General features: G+C 35.5%; 6 protein-coding genes, 1 non-coding gene and 3 pseudogenes across 12 annotated transcripts; 4 read left to right on the top strand and 6 right to left on the bottom strand.

Moving 5' to 3' along the window:
- Nucleotides 1-1129: 1129 nt before the first annotated feature.
- LOC106369071 (protein LURP-one-related 15) lies at nt 1130-2527 on the bottom strand. Its single transcript, XM_013809169.3, has 3 exons — nt 2197-2527; nt 1855-2085; nt 1130-1425 (listed from the first exon to the last, which is right to left on the bottom strand). The coding sequence occupies exons 1-3, from the start codon at nt 2413-2415 to the stop codon at nt 1225-1227; spliced, it is 651 nt and encodes a 216-aa protein (XP_013664623.1). The 5' UTR covers nt 2416-2527; the 3' UTR covers nt 1130-1224.
- A 1708-nt stretch (nt 2528-4235) lies between these two features.
- LOC106369069 lies at nt 4236-5575 on the bottom strand (annotated as a pseudogene).
- Nucleotides 5576-6624: 1049 nt separating this feature from the next.
- BNAANNG22530D (2-hydroxy-palmitic acid dioxygenase MPO1) lies at nt 6625-7963 on the bottom strand. Its single transcript, XM_013809170.3, has 4 exons — nt 7554-7963; nt 7125-7187; nt 6957-7028; nt 6625-6845 (listed from the first exon to the last, which is right to left on the bottom strand). Exons 1-4 carry the CDS (start codon nt 7887-7889, stop codon nt 6720-6722), a joined length of 597 nt encoding a protein of 198 aa, XP_013664624.1. The 5' UTR covers nt 7890-7963; the 3' UTR covers nt 6625-6719.
- Nucleotides 7964-8204: 241 nt separating this feature from the next.
- Nucleotides 8205-10840, top strand: LOC106369073 (photosynthetic NDH subunit of subcomplex B 4, chloroplastic). 2 transcript variants are annotated; one of them, XM_013809171.3, is made up of 6 exons: nt 8205-8434; nt 8520-8558; nt 8632-8809; nt 8909-8964; nt 9070-9141; nt 10623-10840. In XM_013809171.3, exons 1-6 carry the CDS (start codon nt 8378-8380, stop codon nt 10734-10736), a joined length of 516 nt encoding a protein of 171 aa, XP_013664625.2. In that variant the 5' UTR covers nt 8205-8377; the 3' UTR covers nt 10737-10840. The 2 variants fall into 2 exon arrangements, with proteins under 2 accessions (XP_013664625.2, XP_013664626.2); XM_013809172.3 differs by having other exon boundaries at nt 8238-8434; nt 8641-8809.
- Nucleotides 10841-13023: 2183 nt separating this feature from the next.
- On the top strand, nt 13024-14654 carry BNAANNG22550D (protein ROH1). The gene has a single exon (XM_013809173.3). It carries the CDS (start codon nt 13188-13190, stop codon nt 14334-14336), a length of 1149 nt encoding a protein of 382 aa, XP_013664627.1. The 5' UTR covers nt 13024-13187; the 3' UTR covers nt 14337-14654.
- Nucleotides 14655-14881: 227 nt separating this feature from the next.
- On the bottom strand, nt 14882-14956 carry LOC125578870. Its single transcript, XR_007316951.1, has one exon. It is a non-coding gene; the product is annotated as a small nucleolar RNA snoR122 (small nucleolar RNA).
- A 59-nt stretch (nt 14957-15015) lies between these two features.
- On the bottom strand, nt 15016-15119 carry LOC125578820 (annotated as a pseudogene).
- An 87-nt stretch (nt 15120-15206) lies between these two features.
- LOC125578822 lies at nt 15207-15314 on the bottom strand (annotated as a pseudogene).
- An 894-nt stretch (nt 15315-16208) lies between these two features.
- Nucleotides 16209-18555, top strand: LOC106365341 (agamous-like MADS-box protein AGL65). Of its 2 annotated transcripts, XM_013804785.3 has the most exons (10): nt 16209-16402; nt 16530-16589; nt 16703-16721; nt 16830-16894; nt 16992-17007; nt 17107-17168; nt 17261-17357; nt 17437-17487; nt 17576-17715; nt 17805-18249. In XM_013804785.3, exons 1-10 carry the CDS (start codon nt 16209-16211, stop codon nt 18247-18249), a joined length of 1149 nt encoding a protein of 382 aa, XP_013660239.2. The 2 variants fall into 2 exon arrangements, with proteins under 2 accessions (XP_013660239.2, XP_048597559.1); XM_048741602.1 differs by lacking the exons at nt 16209-16402; nt 16530-16589; nt 16703-16721; nt 16830-16894 and adding an exon at nt 18301-18555 and having other exon boundaries at nt 16969-17007; nt 17805-18213.
- A 1743-nt stretch (nt 18556-20298) lies between these two features.
- LOC106369075 (probable splicing factor 3A subunit 1) lies at nt 20299-21891 on the top strand. Of its 4 annotated transcripts, none has more exons than XM_013809174.3 (3): nt 20301-21201; nt 21406-21578; nt 21651-21891. In XM_013809174.3, exons 1-3 carry the CDS (start codon nt 20370-20372, stop codon nt 21669-21671), a joined length of 1026 nt encoding a protein of 341 aa, XP_013664628.1. In that variant the 5' UTR covers nt 20301-20369; the 3' UTR covers nt 21672-21891. The 4 variants fall into 4 exon arrangements, with proteins under 4 accessions (XP_022547094.1, XP_013664628.1, XP_022547095.1 ...); XM_048741601.1 differs by having other exon boundaries at nt 20302-21201; nt 21654-21891; XM_022691373.2 differs by having other exon boundaries at nt 20299-21578.
- The last annotated feature ends 1557 nt before the right edge of the window (nt 21892-23448 follow it).

The following is a 23448-nucleotide window of genomic DNA, read 5'->3' as shown; positions in this document are numbered from 1 at the left end:
TGAATAAATATGTATGAGTAATATGAATTCTAAAATCTCTACAATATTATTTGAATTTTGTTTTTAACTTTTTATTCATGAAATTTCATTGACATTTATTCCAAATGACTTCATTTACAAAGATTTTCAAAATTATTTTGTTTTGAATAACACAGGATTTTAGTGAAGTATTAGAAATCTTAAATAACAATGGATTGAAAAATATATGATGAGTGTTTTATAAATATAAGATCCAATACCACTGAACTTTAAAACATAACTAGATCTTGACCCGCGCTTCAAAAGCGCGGATTTTCTTACAATAAAAAGTTTAATAATGTTAATGATTTTTGTATGTTATTATGTTACAATATTGAATTATATCAAAACATATAATTTTATAAAATTATATGATTTATGAATTAATTTATTTAAAATTTTGTATGTATATTGTTATGTAACTCTTTCTTAGGTCCAAACATTTTGTTTGGTTCGAATAAAAACCGATCCGAATCGGTTCAGATCCAAGTCTACTACAAAATATCTATTGAGTATATTTCAGATCTGCAGTGTCGGTTTAGGTTTGGATTCTACAGAGATCTGAACGGGTACACTGAGTATCTAAAATGTATTGTGTATATTAAATATATTTTACTGTTTCAAATATGTCTTCGGTATCACGATTATTCTTTTGTGTTTCAGATTCGGTTTTCGGTTAATGTTTCAGATTTCAAATAAAATGTTAAATTTTTAGAAACATATTTCGTGTATACGCATAAAATTTTGAATGTAATAAAATTTTTTAAAGTATTGTCATGTTTCTATATATTATGTTTTACATAAAAGTTTTACATTCTGTATATAAAAAAATTGGTTTATATAATATGTTAATAAATGTTGTAAATCAGCCTTTATGTGAAGCGGATAAATGATCATCATAGCTGACAATATAAACTATATCTAAACATTATCTTTCTTGTATTTGAAAATAAATGCTACTATAATTTTTTTCTGTTAATAAGCACAAAATCTGGTGGCAGAATCTTTTAGTTTGGCACAAATATTAAATATATTATATGGAGTTGATTAATTAAGGTGATATAAAATATAGCATTCTAATGAAAGGGTTCAATAACCTTTTATAAGTAGATTTTTAAAAACTGATTCTCTTTTAATAGTATAGATTCAGAATCATTGCCTGAATAACAATAGATTTTGGTTGGATTTAAACTCTTTTAAAATCCATCATTGAAATAAACCATGTACAACGTGGGCAGCCTCGAAATTATCAGTGCCGATTCCTTTGGCCGACTCTTGTCGGTCAATAACATCGAAAAGGACTACGAGAGAGGCAATGAAGGCATAATCGACGTTTGGATTAACCGTCACTGAGAAACTATCCTTTCCCGATAAAGCGGTATGCCGCGTGTGCTTCTTGTGCTGCATCTGTTACATAGATACACAACATTCTATTTAAGCACCTACCAACCAGAGTATTCAAGTATTTTTTGCAAGTTAATTTTGGTTTAACAAGTGTTGCAATTATGAAGTTGATTGTTCTAACAATTCATAAACACATGGTCAACCTACCAGTTCACATATAGGCTAAGCATATGTTTATTCTTGATAAACCGAACATAACCAGAATAGAGAAGTTAATTTCAAAGCAAACCAAAATCGACCCCAACAACATATATATCACCGTGCTAAACCAATTCTGAACCAAAACCGGATGTAAAAAAATACTATTAACTCTTAGGCATGTGAGAGCATAAACTAATTGATTAATCCGATATAGGCTGGGCCCACCCGAATGATCAATGTGGAAAAAGAAAAAAAGGAAAGGAAAGAGAGTGAGTGAGTGAGTGAGTTTACTTGGGCAACAATGACGTCAGATACGCCAGCGTAGACGACACAAGAGCGTTCGAGCCAATTCGTCCCCTTGACTCTGAAATCGCATGTCTTCTCTTCATTGTTCTGACCAAAAAACACGTCAAGTTTCGTCGTACGCTGAATCATCGACGATCTCTTCACAGTGTACAACATATCACACTCTTCCGTACTCCCACCTTTAAATACTTGCCACCTGTTATGCAAGGTCATCGACTGCAATAAATTTAATTTAGTTTAATTAAACCCGACTATATACATAGTAACAAACATACGAACTCTTAAGTTATGTGTGTGTGTGTGTGTTTTTTTAATGAGTCTATGGACCTTTTCTTTCATAGTCAAAACCGGAGATCCAGAACTATCCAATAAGATCATCTTCTTGTGAAGACCAAAACCCGGCTTCTTCACCTGGAACATCATGTTCCCGTTAACGTCACCTATAACGAAGTTACCGTACTGCGACGCAATCTTATCCCGCACCATCACCAGATCCACGGGGCCAGGAACACAAAACCTTCGATCCACGATCACCGACTGCACCATTTCTTCTTTCTTCTCCCTAGAAAAGGTATTATTGTATAATATGCTCTTTCTATCTTTTTTCTGCTTTGGTGATTTGGTTTCGTGCCGAGAAGATAAGCTTACTCAGGGGTTTTATATAGTCTACGAAAAAGCAAATCTGCATCCAGTATGTTGACTATTAAACTGTCTACGCCCAATGTTTTTGAGACTATTTTATTTTTGTCGTCACTGTAGATAGTCGATCCATACCTAACTTAATAATTAGTGGCGGCCAGGAACTTATTTTATTGGAAGCAAAATATATTAAATCTTAACTATACTGAAATATATATTGATAAATGAATTATTATATTATACTTTTTTGTTTAAAATGAAATGGTTAACAAACCACGAATAGCAAATCAACAATGATAAATAATTATTTTATTTTAATAATTGTTATTTATCTTGTATTTACAGATAATGGAAATAAACAATTTGATTGACTTGGAAGTCATCGCAACAATATTCTTGACAAAAAATCATGTCATCCCATCATCAGTCATCTTTAAGCAAATTGACTGGCAGGTCAAAGAAATCAAAGACAACAAAGAAGACTTTTGAGCAACTTGTTACTCTCTGAATAAAATAAGACCATGCATATATCTTACTTAACTCTAATGCTATGAACCATCCATGTTTTTTTCTTTCCTTTTGCCGTTGTATTACTTCAATTATACGCAATTTGATGTACAATATATTGTGAATTGGAAAGACGAATTAATTTATGTTTTCAGATCTTATTGATTAGAGGAACTTTCCCATGAAAGTTAGAGCTACATTGGTCCCCTTTTTAAAGTTGGCAGGCTCATCCATTGATCTACAAATTTGTATCTATCTAATATTTATTTATGATATTAATTTTCTTAGAAGAAAAAACTGAGTACAAATTAAAGTTATGAAGAAAGCATTAGTTAAAACTAGTTATAATTAGTAAAAAAATTAAAATTTAAAACGGGGGTAAGTAACCCCATTACTTTCACCACCACTGTAAATTATTATGATCTTCAACTATCTATAACATATGCGATTATGATAAACAATTTTTACAAACAATGATTCTATAATGCAGTTTTTCCTGCAATTTAGATACACGACGAACAAGCAACGTACGACATTCTTCAAGATGTACAAACTCTCTCTAAAACCTGAGAACAGTTTTGTGCTAACAGTACGTACTCTAGAACTTCAGATTATCTTTACACCATTAATCTTGTTATAATTGCAATTTTAAAAATTGAAACCCAAATCTGGTGTAAGAGCTTTTAAACTCTTGACCATTGGTCCAAAGGACTTCCACTATTTGTTAGATGAAAAATATTTGAAGATAAAATTTATCAATAATTAACTCCATATGAAGATCTCAAACCGAGTAAACAAAAAAAAAACATCTAAAACGCAAAGGATGTGGATTGGATTGTTGTGGTGAATCATGGAAGCCGAATGACTTCTCTGAGATCGTCCAATCCCACTCCGAGATTCATTAGTTGGCTTTCAAGAATTCTCGAAACAGTTCTCGGAGAGTAATGAAAGAACACAAATGAAAACATTGTTATTTAGCAAAAAAAACAAATGAAAACATTGTTCATCTTTTGTTTGCAACTTGCAAATGTGGTAAGGTGTTCTTGTAGTAATAACACATAATTTTTTAAAGTATTTTCCCTATATTTAAACATCAGTTCATGGTGGCCTCATTATTATCATCTCGGTTTTTTTATGTGGAAACATTAAAATGGAGTAACACTTGATTTTAGTGAAGTATTTGTAATCTTATGTAAACAACTTATAAATATAAGATCAAATAGCACTGAACTTTAAAACATAATTTAGAATCATTAACTGAATAACAATAGAGTTTGGTTGGCTGTTAACTCATTTAAAATCCATCAGTGAAGTAACATGTGTAAACCGTGTACAAGATGGGTTGCACCGTGTGCAACCTCGTTCATCTCACCAGTGTCGCCTTTACCGGGCGGATCCTGTCGGTTAATAACATCGAAAAGGACTAAGAGAGAGGTAACGAAGGCATAATCGACGTTTGGATTAACTGTCACAGAGAAATTGTCCAGTCCCGATGAAGCTGTCTGCCGTGTGTGCTTCTTGTGCTGCATCTGTTACATAGACACACACCATTCGATTTAACCACCAACCAACCGAATATTCAAGTATATTTTTTTGGCCAACTAATTTTGGTTTAATAAATGTTGCAATTGTGTAGTTGATTGTTCTAACAATTCATAAACACATGGTCAACCTACCAATTCACATATAGGCTAAGCTTATGTTTATTCTGGATAAACTGAACAGAACCCAAAAAAAGAAGAAGTTGATTTGAAAGCAAACCAAAATCGATCCCAACCAATATAACACATTAACTAACTCGTGGACATGTGAGAAAGAAGGATGACATAAAATAATTGATGAACCGGATATAGGCGGGTTCCACCCGAAAGATCAATGTGGAAATAGAAGAAGGGAATAGAGTGTGTGAGTTTACTTGGGCAACAATGTTGTCAGATTCACCAGCGTAGACGACACAAGAGTGTTCGAAACGCTTCGTCACGTTGACTCGGAAATCGCATATCTGCTCTTCATTGTTGTGACCCAAAAACACTTCAAGTTTCGTCGTAAACTGAACTACCTTCGATTTCTTCACCGTGTACAGAAAATCACACTCTTCCGTACTCACTCCTCTATATACTTTCCACCTCTCATGCAAGGTCATCGACTGCAATAAATTTAATTTAGTTAAGCCCGACTTATACATAGTACATATGAACTCTTAAGTTGTGAGTGTGTGAGTCTATAGTCACCTTCTGTTTCATAGTCTAGAGCGGAGATCCAGAACCATCCAAGAAGATCATCTTACTGCTCAAAAAACCCGGCTTCTTCACCTGGAACAGTATGTTCCCTTTAACGTCCTTTATATCGAAGTTACCGTGCTTGAACTCAATTTTATCCCGCACCATCGCCAGATCCACGGGGTCCGGAACACAGAACCTTGAATCCACGATCACTCTGGCGACGCCACCGCCTTGCGCCATTTCTTCTTTCTTCTCCCTACAAAAGGTATTATTGTATAATATGCTCTCTGGTGAATTTGTTTACGTGCCGAGATGATAAGCTTACCCTGGGGTTTTAAATAGTCTACAAAAAAAAAGAAATCTGCATACAATGTGTTGACTATAAAGTATAAACTTTAATTTCTTAGTCTAGGCTCATTGTCTTTTAGTTATTTTTTTTGTCGTCATGCATCATTTTGATAGATATTTGATCTAAACCTAAAAAATCTTCATCCAGTCTAAATCTGCATACAATGTGTTGACTAAAAAGTCTATGAGCATTATTTTTGAGAAGATTATTTTGTAGTCATGCATCATTATTATATAGATATTTGATCTAAATGTATAAAAATAGGTATCTAGTATGTTGACTATAAACTTTTCTTTTTAAGAAGTCTACATATTTTCCTAAATAGTCATTTTAATTTTTTTTCAGAAAAAGAATCTTCAAAGAAAAAAATGATCAAAAGAAATTTTATTAAAAAGACAAAAAAATCTTTATATATTTTCTTTTATAACATACAAATAAAAAATAAAATAAAAAATAAAAAATAAACATTTTTTTATAATAATTTCAAATTATATGTTTTCAAATTCAACCTTCTTATATATTTTTGATTTTTAAAAAATACTATTTTAAAACAAATATATTGATTTAAAAAAGTTTAAATACCATCCAATTCTAAACTTAAATTTGTAATAGTGACTATCTTAGAAAATTTGTCTTGTTTTTCTTTTTGTCCTCGTACATTATAATTAGATTAGAGATGAAAAGGCAATAAAATCACTTTAAAAATATTAAGATATATGGACTGGAACATGATAGAGGGAATGGTAAAGAAGGTCGTCGGAGTCTCGAGTATTGCCATCCAACTTTGTGTTTTATACTTCCTTCTTTTGTTTCACTAAGCTTATCTAACATAAATTTTCTTTTTCCCCTTAAGCTAATGCTTGGTTTAATATGAAGCTTGTTTCAAGAATTCTGGAAACAGTTTCGTTCCCGGAGAGGCGGATGAAATGAAAATAGTGTACATCTTTTGTTTGCAACTTCCAAATATGGGAAGGTGTTCTTCTAGTAATAACACTAAAAATTTTGTTAAGTAATTCCCCTTCAATATAGTTTCCATGGTGATGGTCTTATATTCTTTTATTATATCATGGATTTAATGTGGAAACATTACAATGGGGGTTTAAGTTGTTGAGTTATATAATCCAGTCCAAAGCTTATGTGAGCTTATTCTTCTTGACCTGCTTCTTTGCTCTCCACTCCTTTATGTCACTTTCTACCTTGGCATTCACACGAGCCTGAAATCCTGGATATGGTTCATACCCGAAAACCGATTGAAGGACCTGTAATTCATTCCCACGTTAGCTTTTCAAGTTCTCTAGCTATGGTTTCACGGAGTAGTAGAAAGAAGACTGAAGTATTTAACAAATATAACACACATAAAAAAATTTAACCTCAAGCAACACGAAGAAAGGAGCCATGAGAAAAGCTTGGAGCAGATTGTCTAATAGCGCAGGTGCTCGTTTCTGTGACAAGAATCAACAAACATCTGTTTTAGGACTCTGATGATTAGATACTAAAGGAGAATCATAACAATGATGTCTAAGAGCAAAAGGGGTTACCTCGAACACTCCATGGCCAAGAAACTGCCCCGTCCAGCACAACAGCTGAGACGCTATCCCAACCTGAGAAAAAAGACAGTGAAAATTGTTACAGTATCTAACATGCAGAACAAGGAACCCCCTATATTTCCCTTTCTCCAGAATCCATAACAAACTAATCAAATGATTCACAACATTGATGGTGATACATATAAAACCTCCAAAAGTTACACTGATGGTGACTAATCATGAATGTCCAAAGCCATAAGACATACAGAATATCATTACTGCTGTCTCAAACGTTTACAACCAATGAAGAGACACATAGAGAGGAATAATAAATCATTGTAGCTAATATCTAAGTCAAAGCATCAAAGACAATGAACAATAAACACACTTCTGCACAAAAAGACTGAACCTTTATCTCACAAACATAAGAGAAAAGCTAACCTTGAAGGCCAGAGAAGGTCCTAACCGATCAGCGAGAAAACTTGAACCGACCCAGCAAGAGAAACACATGAGGGCAGCTACAAACCCAGCTCTTTTATCCAAACAGAGGTAGAACAGAGCATAGACCACGGTTAATATAAACCCGACGTTTAGCCGGAGAACGCCGTCGAGGGTCAGCGATTGAGAAAGGTCGAAAATTGGGGTCGCGGAGTGGAGGAGGAGCAAGGCGGTGAAGACGATCGGCCACACGAAGATGATGTGGATTACGATGTTGATCGGATTGCTGTGGTAAGCTCCGTAGAAGGCGAAGTGCTTTTCGAGATCGAGCAATCCCATCGTGCGACTCGTCGTTGTTGGAGGATCTTCTGAGAAAGAGATTAGAGACGTGTTGAAGGACAGGTGAAGAAGACGAAGGCGGAAACTTTCTGGAAAATGATGCTAACATGCGCCTTTGGATGAATAAACACGTTTCTGTGACTGCTAACATGCGCGTTTGAAAGGATAGACATTTTCTGTGGTTGCTAATATGCGCAGATGGAACGTTCGGTTGGAAGGATAGAAAAGTAGACAGTTGAATTAAGCGGATATTTTTAGCAATTTATGGGGTCGTTATAAGACTACAATTTGCTGTGTGATTGCTAACACGCGCTTTGTTTATGTATGACAAGAGTTAAACAGTGTGGTCTGTGGAGGATACTGGTTCCCTTATCCACACATGTTCTGTCTCGAAGAATCTAATCTTAAAGTTAAAATAATAATAGAAAAGGGTTGCGACAACACTGTGTCTTATATCTCCTCCATTGCCACTTATCAAAGAAGTATCAATGGCTGAAGCATTCACCTTCACAAATCTTCATGTCCCGTCTTACTCGAGTTACTCGGTCCATATTTAACTATGTTCATATACAGCGAAGTGTTTCAATAAAAAATATACTAAGAAAGGGGTTGTTTTTTTTTGCTGTGTAGCCTAAGCAGTTTTCAGGGACATCTCACGGATGGCTATCTGTAAGTCTCTAATTTAAAAATCTGATTGCTCTTGTTATGAATTTTACGTTTTATAATTCTGAAAAACAACTAGATGAAACAGAATGAGAAGAGGGAAAAGAATGTGATGAGAGGAAGCTTATGTGTAAGAAAGGCATTGCCACATGATTTGCCACTAATGGCTGTGATGGTTCAACAAATTGAAGGGATGCGTGATATCATTACAGAGAAACACGTGTGGCATCTAAGTGATAAAGCCATCAAGAATGTCTGTAAGTAGCAAACTTTTTGGTGTTCATTAAGACAAGATTAAGGTCTTTTTCCTTTAGTTTGTTTTGTGGTTGATACATGGGTCTTGATCTTGCTGGCAGATTTGTTCTACATCATGTTCACTTGTTGGGGATGTCTGTACTTTGGTTCCGCAAAAGTAAGGAACAAAAAAACTCCACTCAAATCAAATCTTTTGATCTCCATTTGCTGCATTTGGCATCTTAACTACTTTTTCTTTAATATATTTATGGTGCATATATAGGATCCATTCTATGACTCGGAGGAGTACCGTGGAGATGGAGGTGATGGAACCGGATATTGGGTCTATGAAACTGTACGTATCTCTCTTTCTAATATTAGAAACTTATAAATTATTGTTTGGGATGTTGTCATGGCCTATCCCACACTGGTCGTTACAGAGCTTCACCCTGTAGACCGGTTTGACCACTCTATATGTCTAAGTAAAGTATGTAGATGGCTCTAGGTTTGCCTTTAGGTGTCACAGTCTTAAGCATTTACGTTTGTTTATTTGCGTTTACATTAATGCTTATCAAGAAAAATTTTGGAGCAATTATGCTTATCATTTTTTCCCAATTTGAACCTACAAACTTAATTATCTTTACAAACTAGTATTTAAAAATTATAAACGTCAAACACAAACATAATAAAACATTTTCATTTATGCTGGTATATATGTTTAGACTTGACAAAACATTTGATAAAAATCGAATTTCCTACTTATATAAATTTTGATTCCTGGTAACAGTGAAATCAAGGCTTAACAGGTTTGATGTAGTTTTGGTAACATTTTTTTTGGATAAAATGTGAATATTATACACAAATGGAACAAGAGTTCTTTTACAATGCTTGAGAAGCAAGAAGTTACATATGGCTCAAAAACAAAATATAGATAGGTTTGATTAGGGGTGGGCGTTCGGGTATCCGTTCGGGTTCGGGTCGGGTATTTCGGATTTTCGGATATTTCGGTATAGAGGTGTAGAACCCGTTCGGATATTTCTGTACTTCGGGTCGGGTTCGGGTATTTTTAGTTCGGGTTCGGTTATTTCGGATCGGGTTCGGATATTTAGATTTTGAAAAAAAACAAAATTAAATTTTCATTTTTCAAATTTCTTGTATTTAAAAATATAACTTTCACTTCACTAATCTTTTATTTTTAATAGATTGAATGGTTAATAGATTTGGACATAACATTTTGAAACTAAAAAACATTAATTTGATTATTGTTTTTAAATTTTGGATGTAACTTTTTGTTAATTCTTGAAATAAAAAATTTGACATGTATTTTAAGTGAGTAGCAAATCATTTTCTCCGTAATTGTATGTATATCTTATGAACTTAAAATATGTGTAGTATCAATATAAATACTTTATATAAAATGGGAGATGTAAACTAGAAATATAAGGTTAATTATACATATGTTCGGTTATTTTCGGATATCCATTCGGGTTCGGGTATTACCCGTTCGGGTTCGGATATCCAATCTCTCTTAATTCAATACCCGTTCGGATATTTTGCTACTTCGGTTCGGATTTCGGTTCGGGTTTTTCGGATCGGGTTCGGGTGCCATTTCGGATATCGGGTAAAGTGCCCACCCCTAGGTTTGATGTAGTTCTGGTAACATTGATCCCATATAGATAGGCGGTGGAGAATCTAAAACAAACTATATTTAGTTTGGGCCGGTTTGGTCTAGGCTGGGTCTGGCCATAGACTTAGTACATCACGCTTTAGTATCATACAACTATTATAGATTGAATAGAGTTGTTATTATGTTTTTTGCTTGTATGTCTGATGCAGCAAGAAGACATAGAAGAGAAAGCAAGAGCAGAGTTATGGCGTGAAGAACTTATCGAAGAAATTGAACAGAAAGTTAGTGGGTTAAGAGAGCTCGAAGAAGCTGTTACCAAGTAGACAACTAACTTGTAAATCATAAACAAATTATGCACATATATTTTATTTCTTTGATAACGGTCATAAACCACTCTTCCATTTATATAATATATATGTTATCTGTATCTTTGTTGTGTTGTGTGTTTCTGAATCATGGAATGAACATGTTAAGAGCAATCGTCTCCTTCAGATTTTTGTCTCAGTTATATAAATAAATTAATAATTACTTAGTTGGGGCTAAATTAATTGGTCGTGTACACTGGACAGTGAGCCTAACGAGGAACCACTTGCGGGAAATACGCTTATCTGTCCTTTAAACTGAACGAAAGTATAAAACAAACCAATCATAACTTCAAATGTCCATAAGAGAGGTTGACCGGCGCGTGGCGGCTCTCTTAGCGCCGGCGTCGGTCCTAATCAGTTTCATTTCGTCTCTTTTCCATGTTTGGTTCTTCGGGTTGTGGCTGTGTCTTATTCTGTGAGGAGAGTTGCTTTTCCCAAATCGATTTCAAAGTCGATCTAGAATGGGTTTTGAAGATAAAAATTCCTGATCTGCAGATTAACGGTGTGGCTTTGTCAATAAAGCTTTTGTCTTTGTTTTTCCAAACTAGTTCCTGGTAGATTGGTCGATTTTGCAGTTCTCCTTTGCTGTTGGTATGGTTTCTTTTGGTTCCCATGGTTGGGATTTGCTGCCTGTATGTTGGGCTTTAGTTTCCCGAGATATCCATGTTTCTGCCGGCTTAGGTAACTGGGGTTGTTCAGTTTGTATCAGATCGATCTTTATCTCTAATAATATCCGTTTGAGTTTTTTTGGGTTTGTGATGTCGGTGTTGTTCTGATGGAGGAGCTCTCGTCTGAAGACGATTGATGCTCTCCGGTGGTATTTGGAGATGTTTGTGTGAAGCCTTCTTCTTGGTGGTGGTGATCAATGGTAGCGGAGATGATCTCGTATTTGCGATCGATCTCTCCGATGATAGAATCTCTGTGTTGAAGGCGACTGTTGTGAAGTTGATATGGAGCTGTCGAGCTCGGGTTGTCTCGGTGGATCGATCGATGGATGTTTCACCGGGGGGTTTAGCTGGTTGCAGGGGTCTCGTTGTGGTTCGAGCCGGTGGCTCACGGGAACGACGGTGACCCTTTCGTTAGTGTATTCTAGTGTTTCCGACGTGGGCTTGAGGCCTTTGTTTGATGTTTCTGTTGCCTTTTGGATGGGCTTTGTAATCTGGACTTGGCCCTTCAATAAATAATATAACTCTTGATGGAAAAAAAAAAAAAAAAAAAAAAAAAAAAACTTCAAATGTCCATAAAAATAAGCAAGGAGAAGAAGGAGAGCTTCTCATGTCTCTGTCATTAATCTTCGTGCTTTCATGTTTCAAAGCCTCTTTGATATTGTGAATCCACCACGTGTGGTTTATTTTGGAACACATGACAAGGGGATCAGGGGATCTTATGCAGAAGATATCTGTATATATTGTTTGTATGAATTAATTATTGTAGGTTGTGCAATTATAATTCTGGCCCAACCATGATGTTTGACTGTTAATGACTCCATTCACATCATTCCATTATTTTCAGTTTATAACATTTTTTATATAAGCTGTATAGATATTTTCAATAAAGATTAAACTACTATATAAATATAAAAAACATAAGTTTAAAATGTTACTAAAAATGATTTAGATTTGAATATGTATTATGAAGGTATCCAAAAATATGAAATTGAAAATTATCTGTTAGTTTTTAAATTGTTGTTTTATACATTTTTGATCATCTTAAAATTCGCAAGACTAAAAATTACAAGAAGGAAAAACAAAGGACTTACATGTCAGCGTCTCACTTTCTAGAAAGGCGAGAACGAATCAACAAGACCGAGTCCCTTCATTGCTACTACTTCTCTCTCTCTCTTAATTACGCGCCAACGAAGACTTAGCTGTTCTTTTTGTTCCACATGTGCAGTAGTGCATTGACCTAGTCTCCCGTCACAGCTCCCATCTTAATACATTTATCTACAACACATGGCACCCACTAGTGTCTCATTCCCCACCTCAAATATCACAGCCCCGTAACTCAACAATGTCCACAACTGAGATTTTTTACACTGTCTCATTACAGATCTAAAATAGCAACCATGTAGATTCATTACAACTACGTGTACACTGCGTGTTCAGTAACGAGTAACAAAAAGAGAAAAAAGAGGATTCAAAAGGAATGAGAACACACAAAAATCAAACTATAGCTTTTCATCGTCACACCTTTATATTTATATTTCTTTTATAGTGAAAAAAAGAATTAGACCAGAAGAGCAAACAAAAATTAAAAACTGAATATAGATATTAAAATACGCGGTCAAAATAATCGCTTTATAAACCACATCTCTCCTTCTTCTCACTTTCATCAATCATCATCATCTCTCTCACACCTGACTTTCTCGAGAAAACAAACTCTGACTTTGCTTATGTACTGAAGAAGATCATGCCAGCTACAGAGTTCCAAGGATCATTCGGAAGGTCGTTACTAACTTTACGGCGAGACCAAACCGACTCTAACCACCACCACCACCAGCCACAAAACACCATGGAAGCTGAGCTAGATTCTTTCCAAAGACAAGTCGCTGAGAAGTTCATCGATCTCAACGCCTCCGCCGGAGATAACAACCTTCTCTCCCTCGACTGGATCAGCAAGCTTCTCGACTCCTTCCTATGCTGCCAAGAGGAGTTCCGAGCCATCATCTTCAACCACCGCTCGCAGATCTCCACACCTCCGATGGACCGCATCCTCTCCGATTACTTCGAGCGGAGCATCAAAGCCCTCGACGTCTGCAACGCGATCCGCGACGGAATCGAGCAGATCCGTCAGTGGCAGAAACTCTCCGACATCGTCATTTCCGCTTTAGACAGCCACCGTCCCGTCGGAGAAGGTCAGCTCCGGCGAGCTAAGAAGGCTCTGATCGATTTAGCGATCGGAATGCTCGACGAGAAAGATCATTCTTCCACGACGAGTCTAGCTCATCGTAACCGTTCTTTCGGTAGAGCCAAAGACAACCACAGCCACCACCGTTCGTTCGGACATTTCAGATCTTTGTCGTGGAGCGTGTCTAGATCGTGGTCGGCTTCTAAGCAGTTACAAGCGTTAGCTAACAACTTAAACACGCCTAAACCAAACGACGTCGCGGCGAGTAACGGTTTAGCTGTACCGGTTTATACCATGACTTCGGTTCTGTTGTTTGTGATGTGGGTTTTGGTCGCCGCGATTCCTTGTCAAGACCGTGGGCTGCAAGTGAACTTCTCTGTGCCGAGGCATTACCAGTGGGCGGTTCCGGTTATGTCGTTGCACGATAAGATTGTGGAGGAGTCTAAGAGGAGAGATAGGAAGAATTGTTGTGGGTTGCTTAAGGAGATTGAGATGATTGAGAAGAGTTCGAGGGTGATGAACGAGTTGGTTGATTCGATTCAGTTTCCGTTGAGTGAGGAGAAGGAGAGCGAGGTGAAGCAGAGGGTGGTGGAGCTTGTGGAGGTTCATGAGGGTTTGAAGAAGGGGTTGGATCCGTTTGAGAGGAAGGTAAGAGAAGTTTTTCATCGGATTGTGAGGAGCAGAACCGAGAGTCTTGACTCTCTTTGTTAATGATGTTCTTTGTTTTGGAACATGTTTGTCCTAATATGATGTTGGTTCATATTTGGATTTTTGTTGTCTTTTTTTTTTTTTTTTTGATCAGTGTAAAAAGAAACTCAAAGAGAGTGTAGAAGTCATCTTCTAATCTCTTTGTGATGCTGATAGTGGATGATGTTTCTTCCTTGTGTAGCTAGTTTTTACCAAGAATGTATTGATATTGATACTGAACTATCGATTACATTCAGAAGTCAACAGAATCATAATTGGTTATGTTATTGTTCTGAAATGTGTAGAATGTCTACAAATGAAATGAAGTATATAGCCTATGAATGACATCTTATAACATAAAAATGTTCCAATTTAGCTCTTCAGAATCTTCTGTTTACTGTCCAAAATAATGTTGCTAGAAAGCTCTCACCTTCATGTGTTTGTTACAAGAATTGATTCTTCCTGCAAACAGAGCCCATATGCGTTCAAATTGTGTGGACAAATAAGTGTAATAACCAGACACGGCTCATCGTTAATACCAAGACATTTCAAAAACACAACTCACGGTTTACCTCAGACATTAGTGATAATTCGTCACGGAAATATCTGATAATACGTGCAATTTTGTAATATCATCATTGGCAAAACCGGAGATCACTTAAAAGGATGAACAACGGACAGGGGAAAACAACTAAAGATGATTAGTGCATCAGAGAGATTCCCATTTAGACATTAGTAATAGAATAACTGTCATTCTCCTATCCATAGAGTTTCTGATGTCCATGTCTAGACATCGTCTCTTGCACTAACCAATTAAAATTTTAAGAGGAGCAAAACATCCAATGAAGTAAATTGAACTGTAACATATTCAGCATTCTTGTATAGTATGCAACTTGCGCATTAAAGAGATACCCATTTAGACATAAATCATCATCCCCATCTCCTAATAAGGAGACTCTTATTCTGATCTGATGTCCCTGTCTTTTCATCGTCACTTCCATCAATCAATCAAAACCCCCAAAAGATAACCAAATCAACGAGGGAAATCAAAATCAAAATGAAAATAAAATCATCTAGAAGGCCCAAACAATAGCAACCAGAGAAAACCTTTAAAAATCAAGATTATATCAAATGAGATCAAATGTCTAAAGAGAAAAATGCCTCAAGAGTTGAATTTTGTCCTATAGATTATATCTCTCAACGTGTATTTAACACCATCACATGCAAAACTAGGGTTTCTCGAGAAGTGTTATATGCATGTAATGGACAAGTGTTCTAACATCTATGCATGAAATGGACAAGTGTTGTTGTACTATGCATGAAGTGGGCGAACAGAGGCGATGTTAATTAGGGCAGAGACAAGTCAAAGGTATTAATAGGCTTTGACTTACTGTGGACCAACTAGTACACAAGTAAATCGACCAAAGCAAAAAAAACGGTTTAATTTTATCGGTTTAAATCAGGTTTGATGAAACAAAACCGGTTCTGTCTCCACACAATTCCGTTGGTCGACGTATGAAGTCTCCCACCGAAATCGAAGGTTGACCCTTCGGCTTGCTTCTTTGAGCTCTCTCTCTGTTCCACCATTAACCTCCCCTTTTCCCTTCTTCTTTCCCATAACAATCATTTTTGCTGCCTTTCTTTCTTTCTTCTTTCCTCCATGATCATTCTCTTCTTTGTTACTTCGCCACCTCTTGTTTCCACGCAAAGAACCCAAGATTCCTCTTGTTTCCACCTCTTTTAATCTTCCGTTACAGTGAAATTTTGTTCTCTAGAAAGAGACACTCTCTGTGTCCGAATTTAGACGTCCCATCTTCAAAGTGAATATATCATCTCGTCATTGAAGTGAATCTTTCAAGAAAATGTTCGTACTTTATTTCTTATGGGGTTTTGTTTATGGACAGGATGGGTAGGGTTAAGCTGAAGATCAAACGACTTGAGAGCACAGGGAACAGGCAAGTTACATATTCGAAGCGTAAAAGTGGCATATTGAAGAAAGCCAAAGAGTTATCTATCTTGTGTGATATTGATATTGTGCTTCTTATGTTTTCTCCTACCGGCAAGCCTACCGTTTTCCATGGTGAACACAGGTACACCAAAATATATATATCGTAAACATTCTCATGAAGTCTTGTTGCTCCTTTGATCATGTTTAACATTTTTGTTCAATGCATCCATTTTCCTTATTTAAGTTTGTTTTAACGTGGTTGCTTACAGTTGCATTGAAGAGGTTATTTCTAAGTTTGCGCAGTTAACTCCACAAGAAAGGACAAAAAGGTATGGTAAGCATTATTATGATAAAAAAAGTATGGATTGCTTCCAACAATTTTATGTACTCTGTGTTATGAAACTAAATTATAAGTGTCTTTGTTTTTTTTCTGACATAACAGAAAATTGGAGAGCCTTGAGGTAAAAAAAAAACCCACTGGATTTCTTTCTTTCTATATCCTCTTTCTCATTGACTTTTTTTTTGTTTGAAACACATGTCTAAACTTATTTGTTTTTGCTTGATTACAGGCATTAAAGAAGACTTTTAAGAAGCTTGATCATGATGTAAATATACATGAGTTTTTAGGAGCAAGGTACTTCCCATGAGTTCTCTTAAGTATAACCATATTTTTGTCATTTTATAAGATGTTTGTGTAACATATCTGAAATGCTGTCTTCTCTATGCTGCAGGAATCAAACTATTGAGGTATGGATTGACTATCACCGGTTCTTGAATTTTATCAGATAACTTTTAAAGCTCTATGAGCCAGATGGCTAAGTCATTGTTAACCTTGACCACACATAGGGTCTGAGTAATCAAGTAGCAATTTTCCAAGCTCAGCTTATGGAGTGTCATAGAAGGCTAAGGTGTGAACTCTTTTAGTTTCTTGAGATTTCAAGTATCTTTAAATCTAGTTTCAGTCATATTTGAGTCTTCTTCTTCTGCTGGTTGTTTTCAGTTGTTGGACAAACATCAATAGAATAGAAAACACTGAGCACCTCAATTTGTTGGAAGAATCATTGAGGAAATCCATTGAAAGAATCCAGATTCACAAGGTGTGTGATTTTATATTCCTTTTAACTCAGTCATATAGACCAAAGATTCAGGATTGGATTGGTTTTTTTCAATTTGCAGGAACATTACAGAAACAGCCAACTTATGCCAATAGAATGTACAACCACACAGGTTAAAACCACTTCTCTCCTTTTCCTCTCTCTCGCTCTCTGTCTTCATCAGGACAACTTCTTAACAAGACCAATGCATTTAACTGCAGTTTCACAGCGGGATACAGTTACCTTTGGAGATGGGAGGTAATAGTAGTAGTATGCAAGAAGCTCACCCCATGTCTTGGCTTCCTGATAATGATAACCAACAAACAATCTTACCTGGTGATTCCAGTTTTCTTCCTCATAGGTAATGAGCATCTTTAGTCACAGTATATAGAAACTAATTCACTTCAAAAAATCTCTCTCAATTAATGTTCCACTGATTTTTGAAAACAGAGAGATGGATGGTTCGATTCCTGTTTACTCAAACTGTTTCTTTGAGTCTGTAAAACAAGAAGATCAGATATGCAACAACCCTGGACAAACATTTGAGCAGTTAGAACAGCAAGGAAACGGTTGTTTGGGTTTACAACAAATTGGGGAAGAATATTCATATCCTACATCATTTGGTACTAGTCTTGGAATGGAAGAAGATCAAGAGAAGAAAATAAAATCTGAAATGGAATTGAACAACTTGCAACAACAACAACAACAAGATCCTTCTTCAGTGTATGATCCAAGGGCTAATAATGGTGGCTGCTTTCAAATCCCTCATGATCAATCCATGTTTGCCACCGATCATCATCAGCATCATCATCAAAATTGGGTTCCAGATTCAATGTTGGGTCAGACTTCTTACAGCCAGGTTTGTGTTTCACACCTTCCAATTGAAAGTATCTAATTTATATGAGCCACTAAAGTGAATTTGTCTATGTATCTTGGATGATTGCAGCAACCAAACTAACTTAAGGATGATTGGACTTGCTTTTGAAGAAGGACGAGTTTAAGTCATTTCTATAATGTCTAGTATATGTATATATATATAGAGAGAGAGTGTGTGTGTGTTTGTGTACAAGTATTTGTATTATGAGAGCTTGTGTCATACCACGGGGATTTTAGGCATTTTGTATATAAGAGTTTTTGTTAGAAACCATATATTTTGTAATAACGATAAAAGATGATCAATATGTATAACTGGCTTAAGTAAGTCTTTGAGAGACAAAAAGAAAAGATGGTATCGTGACAGTATAAACCGAAGTAACAAAACAAAATGATCGAAGTAAAAAACGATATTAAACAACAATACGTAACCCTAAATAAAAACCTATAATCTCGTACTAATTTTGCAACCCATGGAGCATTTGGTCATTGATATTCACATGGCAACTGGAGACAGCACAATGGACAAACATGATTGGTCTCAAACCACTTAACGATACGTCAACGTCATGTCTACAAGGTAAAACCACAACTCCTCCTCCATTGCTAAACTCTTGCGGCTTCTTGTATATTTTCTTCTTATTTTCCTTTTTAATCTTGTGTTTGTATTTTAGGTACTTGACCACGAGCTTTCTTCCTAGTGGGTACAAACCGGATACTACTAGCAGAGGCGTGCCTATAGTGTTAGCAAAAAAGCATTAGTCTTAAGCCTCTACATAATTTACAAAAATTAAGGCTTCAAATCTTTAAGAAAATCCTTGAAAATTGTTTAAACTTATGTTTTCTACTTGAACTCAAAACTAAAAAATTACAAAAAATAGTTTTTTTTGTTAAAATTATATAAAAGAAAATAACTTTTCATTTGTTCAAATTCAAGTTTTTTAGTTACTTTTGTTTTCTCAAATTTGTTTTTACCAAAAAAATTGTATCTCTATTTAAAATAATTTATTTTTTAATTTAGTGGTGTGAATGTTGATGGTTAGCATACTTTATCATATTTTAACATATATAAATTAGAATGCCTTTTGTTTTTTTTTCTTATAATTTTTAAGATATCTTAAAATGAAAAATAAAATGCTTTATAAAAAAACGAAAAGCGAAATCATTTAAATACTATAATCATTTTTAATTTTATTTTATTTTATTAGTATTTTATATTATATTACAATATAATTAATATTTTGATTTTAAATAATTTTTATAGTGAAATTTAATGCTAAGTCATCGTATTTGCCTCGGTCCCCTGAAAGGGTTGGCACGTCAGTGACTACTGGTGTCATCAAACGAGACTTGAACGGCTTCTTGAATCTGAGACTCATCAATCATCATCATCATCTAGATAATCAGGAACAAGATCCATACGAACTTCAAAGCACATCCAAGAGAATACTCTCTACTTGCGGGACAAGTTACTTCATCAATATAGACAAACAGGTTCATAATCATCGCATGAGTGATAACACTGTCGATGAGTCCAGCATCCAAAAAGAAGAAATTCAAGTCTTCTTTATTTTCACACTCCTCGTTGTCATCATTGATATCAAGCCTATTTACGCAAGCAAGAAATACGGTTCAACGTTCTTTTGTTCCTAGACACGAGCTGAGCTATTCAAGAGATATCTGCTGATCAGTGTGCGGGTGTTAAAGCAAATATTACAGCAGATGTAAGTATGTTTTACAAAAATTATTATAAATTTATAATAAAAAGGGTATCTAAGAGCAGTTCCATTGGCAGTATTTAGAGACGTTCGTATCATTAAAAAAATAATTAAATTAGGAAAGAGAGTAGTGTAAACCCACAAGGAGGAATTCAATCGGTTTTAGAAAATTAAATATAACAAAAACTAATATAATATTAATTTCTTTTTTTTTTCTTTTAGAATCTGTAACGGTTTACAACCGACAATCATGCTCTAAAACGTTTTAGCCCACTAATATAATATAATTTTCAATTATTTTAGTTTAAGAAGCCCACTTAGATATTACCAATGGTCTAATAACTATTTAGCAATTGGTACAAGTGTTTGGTCTTCATCGTTATCTAGTTGTTGTTGATTATTCACCTCAGAAGAAGAAGAAAAAATGTTGAGTTCAAGGCAGAATGGTCCGATCCAAGCTCCGGAGGATCCAGAAACGAGAGAGATTGTGGAGAGGACTGCAGCTTTGGTTGGGACACATGGGCTGTTAATGGAGAGAAGGTTACTTGCCGTTAACGTGAACGATGAAAGGTACGATTTCTTGAGGAGCCGACAAGACCACCCTTATTATGATTTTTACCGGAGAAAGGTTGTTGAACACGAGCTGACTCCAGATGCTGAGCCATCAGGGGATCTTCTTCTATTTACGTGCCCTCCTCAAGGGATCACTCGCAAGGAGTTTGGTGCCCTTAAGCTCACAGCTCAGTTTGTGGCTCGCTATGGCATGTCTTTCTGGCGGGATTTGATTCATTGTGTGACTATGAACCCGAACCCTCTGTTTGAGTTTGTCAAGACAAGTGACATCAACTTCAGTTTACTCCTCCGGCTTGTTGATGCGTATGAGATGGCGTTGGAGCCTTACAAAAAGAGTTGTTTGCATAGAACTAATCCGAAGGAGACCGTTCTTGAAGGTTTTTTCTATCTTGTTCAAGGGGAAAAGCATTCTGAGGAGGTTGGAGTGCAGTTGGCTACCATTGATTTGCATGCTTTTGTGAGTGGTCTTGATTTTATTGCGAGCAGGGAGGTTGGACAGCTGTTACCACCTGGAGTCCTTTCAACACAAATGCGCTCCGGTGCTCTTCCACCTAGTGATGAAGATGATGATGATGATGATGATGATGATGATGATGATGATGATGATGATGATGATGCAACACTAGAGGTTCATCATCCTTCTCCTGAAGAGCATCAGTATTATCCATTTACATATCCTCAAGGTATCACGCCCAAACAACTTGGTATCATTAAGCTCACAGCACATTTTTTGGTGCGCTATGGGTGGGGTTTCTGGGTGGGATTGCATAAGAGAGTGATTCTGAAACCTCACTTGCCGTTTGGGTTTTTATACTCACCTGATAGGAGCTACCACCTTCTTTTCAATTGGCTTACCAATTTGTATGTGGGAGTAATGCCTGCCCCAGGTCGTTTGCGGCTTAGCCCTTCTGCTAGGGAGATCATACTTGATGGTTTCTTCTACCTTCTCGAGGATGGATCGGACATAGCTACGAGTGATTTGCATGCTTTTGTTGGTGGTATTGACTATTTTGCGAAAAGGGAGAACTATGAGAAGTCAGCTCTTCTTCCTCAGCATCCGGTAATGTTTTCCTTAGGATGCTTAATTACTGCCTTTTTTACTGTTCTGACTTTGACTTGTATCTACTTTTAGCAGTCATACACTTTCAGGTAACTTAAGTGGATTCTCTGTGGGGAGGGGGACAACTTGCGCATTACAAGGTGGTGGGAGCAGGATAAATCCAAACTTGTTGGAAATCGCTTATCAATCTCGTTTAATCGTATTTAGTAGTAGCCCAATAAAAACTATCTTCTGTACTGGATCAAGTTTGTGTTGGTGTTGTCTCTGTATTACTTAAAACATTTCTGTTAGCTCAAGTTTGTTTTGGAGTCAACGTGTTGTCTCTGTAAACCTCAAACGTATCTTTTAGCTTAAGTTTGTTTCGGAGTCATAGTGTTGTCTCTGTAAACCTCAAACATATCTTTTAGCTTAAGTTTGTCAACTTACCATTGATTCTTATTAGTTAGTATCCACATGCATAATTTACGGGGTCAAGACTCAAGACTCATCAGAGAGATTTTTTCAATCACGATTTTTATATTATATAACCCTCGTTCCTATCAATCCCCTATAGCATGGATGTGATATACTGAAACATGTAGAAATGATAATTCTTATACCTTCATATCATCTCTTAAACTTAGAGATACCGTATCATAGAAGAAACACATATCGTAAAATCTAATAACCGATATATCGAAGACTATAAAAAGTGACGTGAAGCTAGCAATTGATTTAGTGGTTTAGGTCACATTTTTGGATCATTTGGTTTTATGGGTCGAGATAAAACATTATTATAGAATTTATAGGAAAAAAAACTGAATGTAATTGGTTTTTGGGAAATTGCAATGTATAACTACAAAAGAGTTATAATTCAACATATAACCATATCAACAACATAAAAATAAAAATATTTGTTTTATTAAATTTTTTTTATTAAGTTTGTATTTCTTTCTTTAAATACATAGATTTAATAACTACTAAAATAAATAAAAAACACTATGATAAATTATTATGTGTAATATATGATTTTATGTTAATATTACTCAAAACGAATTATTTAAAGTTTTGCTTTTCTTGTAATTCTCTTTTAGCCCGCTTCTTAGCCAACTAAAGTCAAAATGAATAACAGCGACTGATTGTGCGACATATGGGGCCGCGTAGTTTCCCGGCCGCGTAGACTTATTTATAAAGCTCACTTATATGGTAAAGGAAATGTTCAGAGATTCACAAAATCACAACATGTTTTTTCTCCAAAAAGAGTATTTTTAATACAATTATTTTAGTTTAGGTTATGATAAATAAAAAACCACAGTGGTATTTTCCAACAAATTCGACTGGCCACTTAGATAAGAGCAGAAGCAGCCAAAATGGTTTTTTGTGTGGTATTATTGGTATCAAACATGCTTTTTGGTCCCTTTTAAAAAAGGTTTCAAATTAACTCTGTCATAAGACACTGAGCGAACACATGAACCTACACGATTTGATAGCATGATTTGAAATGTGGGCCTCTGTGTTATTAACTAAATTGCTTTAATATAACACACATGAAAAATGGAAATTAACTCCATTCGTTGACTAATAAAAAGAAACTCCACCTCGATATGTTCTTGTAACAAAAAAAAATGCCAATGCCCAGGACGTCTTTTAATTCGATATCTAAGTGATGCAGTTAATATCAACTTCCAGTTTTATAACTCTTCAACATGTAAATGAACAACCCGGCTTTATAATTCCCTTTTAACTATTAAATTTATTTTTGATTTAAAATGTAAATGACCTCCACAGACTTTTACACTGTCCAGTGGCCATAACCATAATAGAGTAATTATTTAATTGGATAAAAAAATTTGGTTAAAATCTATTTTCAATTATGTCTAGAATAATTTAT

Source organism: Brassica napus, chromosome A9, assembly GCF_020379485.1.
Source record: "Brassica napus cultivar Da-Ae chromosome A9, Da-Ae, whole genome shotgun sequence".
NCBI lineage: Eukaryota > Viridiplantae > Streptophyta > Magnoliopsida > Brassicales > Brassicaceae > Brassica > Brassica napus.
This window is presented reverse-complemented; position numbering and strand designations above follow the sequence as displayed.

What these genes read in the sequence shown, in the direction of transcription:
- BNAANNG22550D (XM_013809173.3), top strand. Translation starts at nt 13,188, where the DNA reads ATGCCAGCTACAGAGTTCCAAGGATCATTCGGAAGGTCGTTACTAACT.
- LOC106369075 (XM_022691373.2), top strand. Translation starts at nt 20,370, where the DNA reads ATGTTGAGTTCAAGGCAGAATGGTCCGATCCAAGCTCCGGAGGATCCA. An exon ending in CTCTTCTTCCTCAGCATCCG is followed by an intron (nt 21,579 to 21,650) that starts GTAATGTTTTCC and finishes ATCTACTTTTAG; the next exon opens with CAGTCATACACTTTCAGGTA.
- LOC106365341 (XM_013804785.3), top strand. Translation starts at nt 16,209, where the DNA reads ATGGACAGGATGGGTAGGGTTAAGCTGAAGATCAAACGACTTGAGAGC. An exon ending in AAAGAATCCAGATTCACAAG is followed by an intron (nt 17,358 to 17,436) that starts GTGTGTGATTTT and finishes TTCAATTTGCAG; the next exon opens with GAACATTACAGAAACAGCCA. An exon ending in TAGAATGTACAACCACACAG is followed by an intron (nt 17,488 to 17,575) that starts GTTAAAACCACT and finishes ATTTAACTGCAG; the next exon opens with TTTCACAGCGGGATACAGTT.
- LOC106369073 (XM_013809171.3), top strand. Translation starts at nt 8,378, where the DNA reads ATGGCTGAAGCATTCACCTTCACAAATCTTCATGTCCCGTCTTACTCG. An exon ending in CGTCTTACTCGAGTTACTCG is followed by an intron (nt 8,435 to 8,519) that starts GTCCATATTTAA and finishes TTTGCTGTGTAG; the next exon opens with CCTAAGCAGTTTTCAGGGAC. An exon ending in CATCTCACGGATGGCTATCT is followed by an intron (nt 8,559 to 8,631) that starts GTAAGTCTCTAA and finishes AAAAACAACTAG; the next exon opens with ATGAAACAGAATGAGAAGAG.
- LOC106369071 (XM_013809169.3), bottom strand. Translation starts at nt 2,415, where the DNA reads ATGGTGCAGTCGGTGATCGTGGATCGAAGGTTTTGTGTTCCTGGCCCC. An exon ending in TTTTGACTATGAAAGAAAAG is followed by an intron (nt 2,086 to 2,196) that starts GTCCATAGACTC and finishes AATTTATTGCAG; the next exon opens with TCGATGACCTTGCATAACAG. An exon ending in CTGACGTCATTGTTGCCCAA is followed by an intron (nt 1,426 to 1,854) that starts GTAAACTCACTC and finishes TCTATGTAACAG; the next exon opens with ATGCAGCACAAGAAGCACAC.
- BNAANNG22530D (XM_013809170.3), bottom strand. Translation starts at nt 7,889, where the DNA reads ATGGGATTGCTCGATCTCGAAAAGCACTTCGCCTTCTACGGAGCTTAC. An exon ending in GACCTTCTCTGGCCTTCAAG is followed by an intron (nt 7,188 to 7,553) that starts GTTAGCTTTTCT and finishes CTTTTTTCTCAG; the next exon opens with GTTGGGATAGCGTCTCAGCT. An exon ending in CTTTCTTCGTGTTGCTTGAG is followed by an intron (nt 6,846 to 6,956) that starts GTTAAATTTTTT and finishes AATGAATTACAG; the next exon opens with GTCCTTCAATCGGTTTTCGG.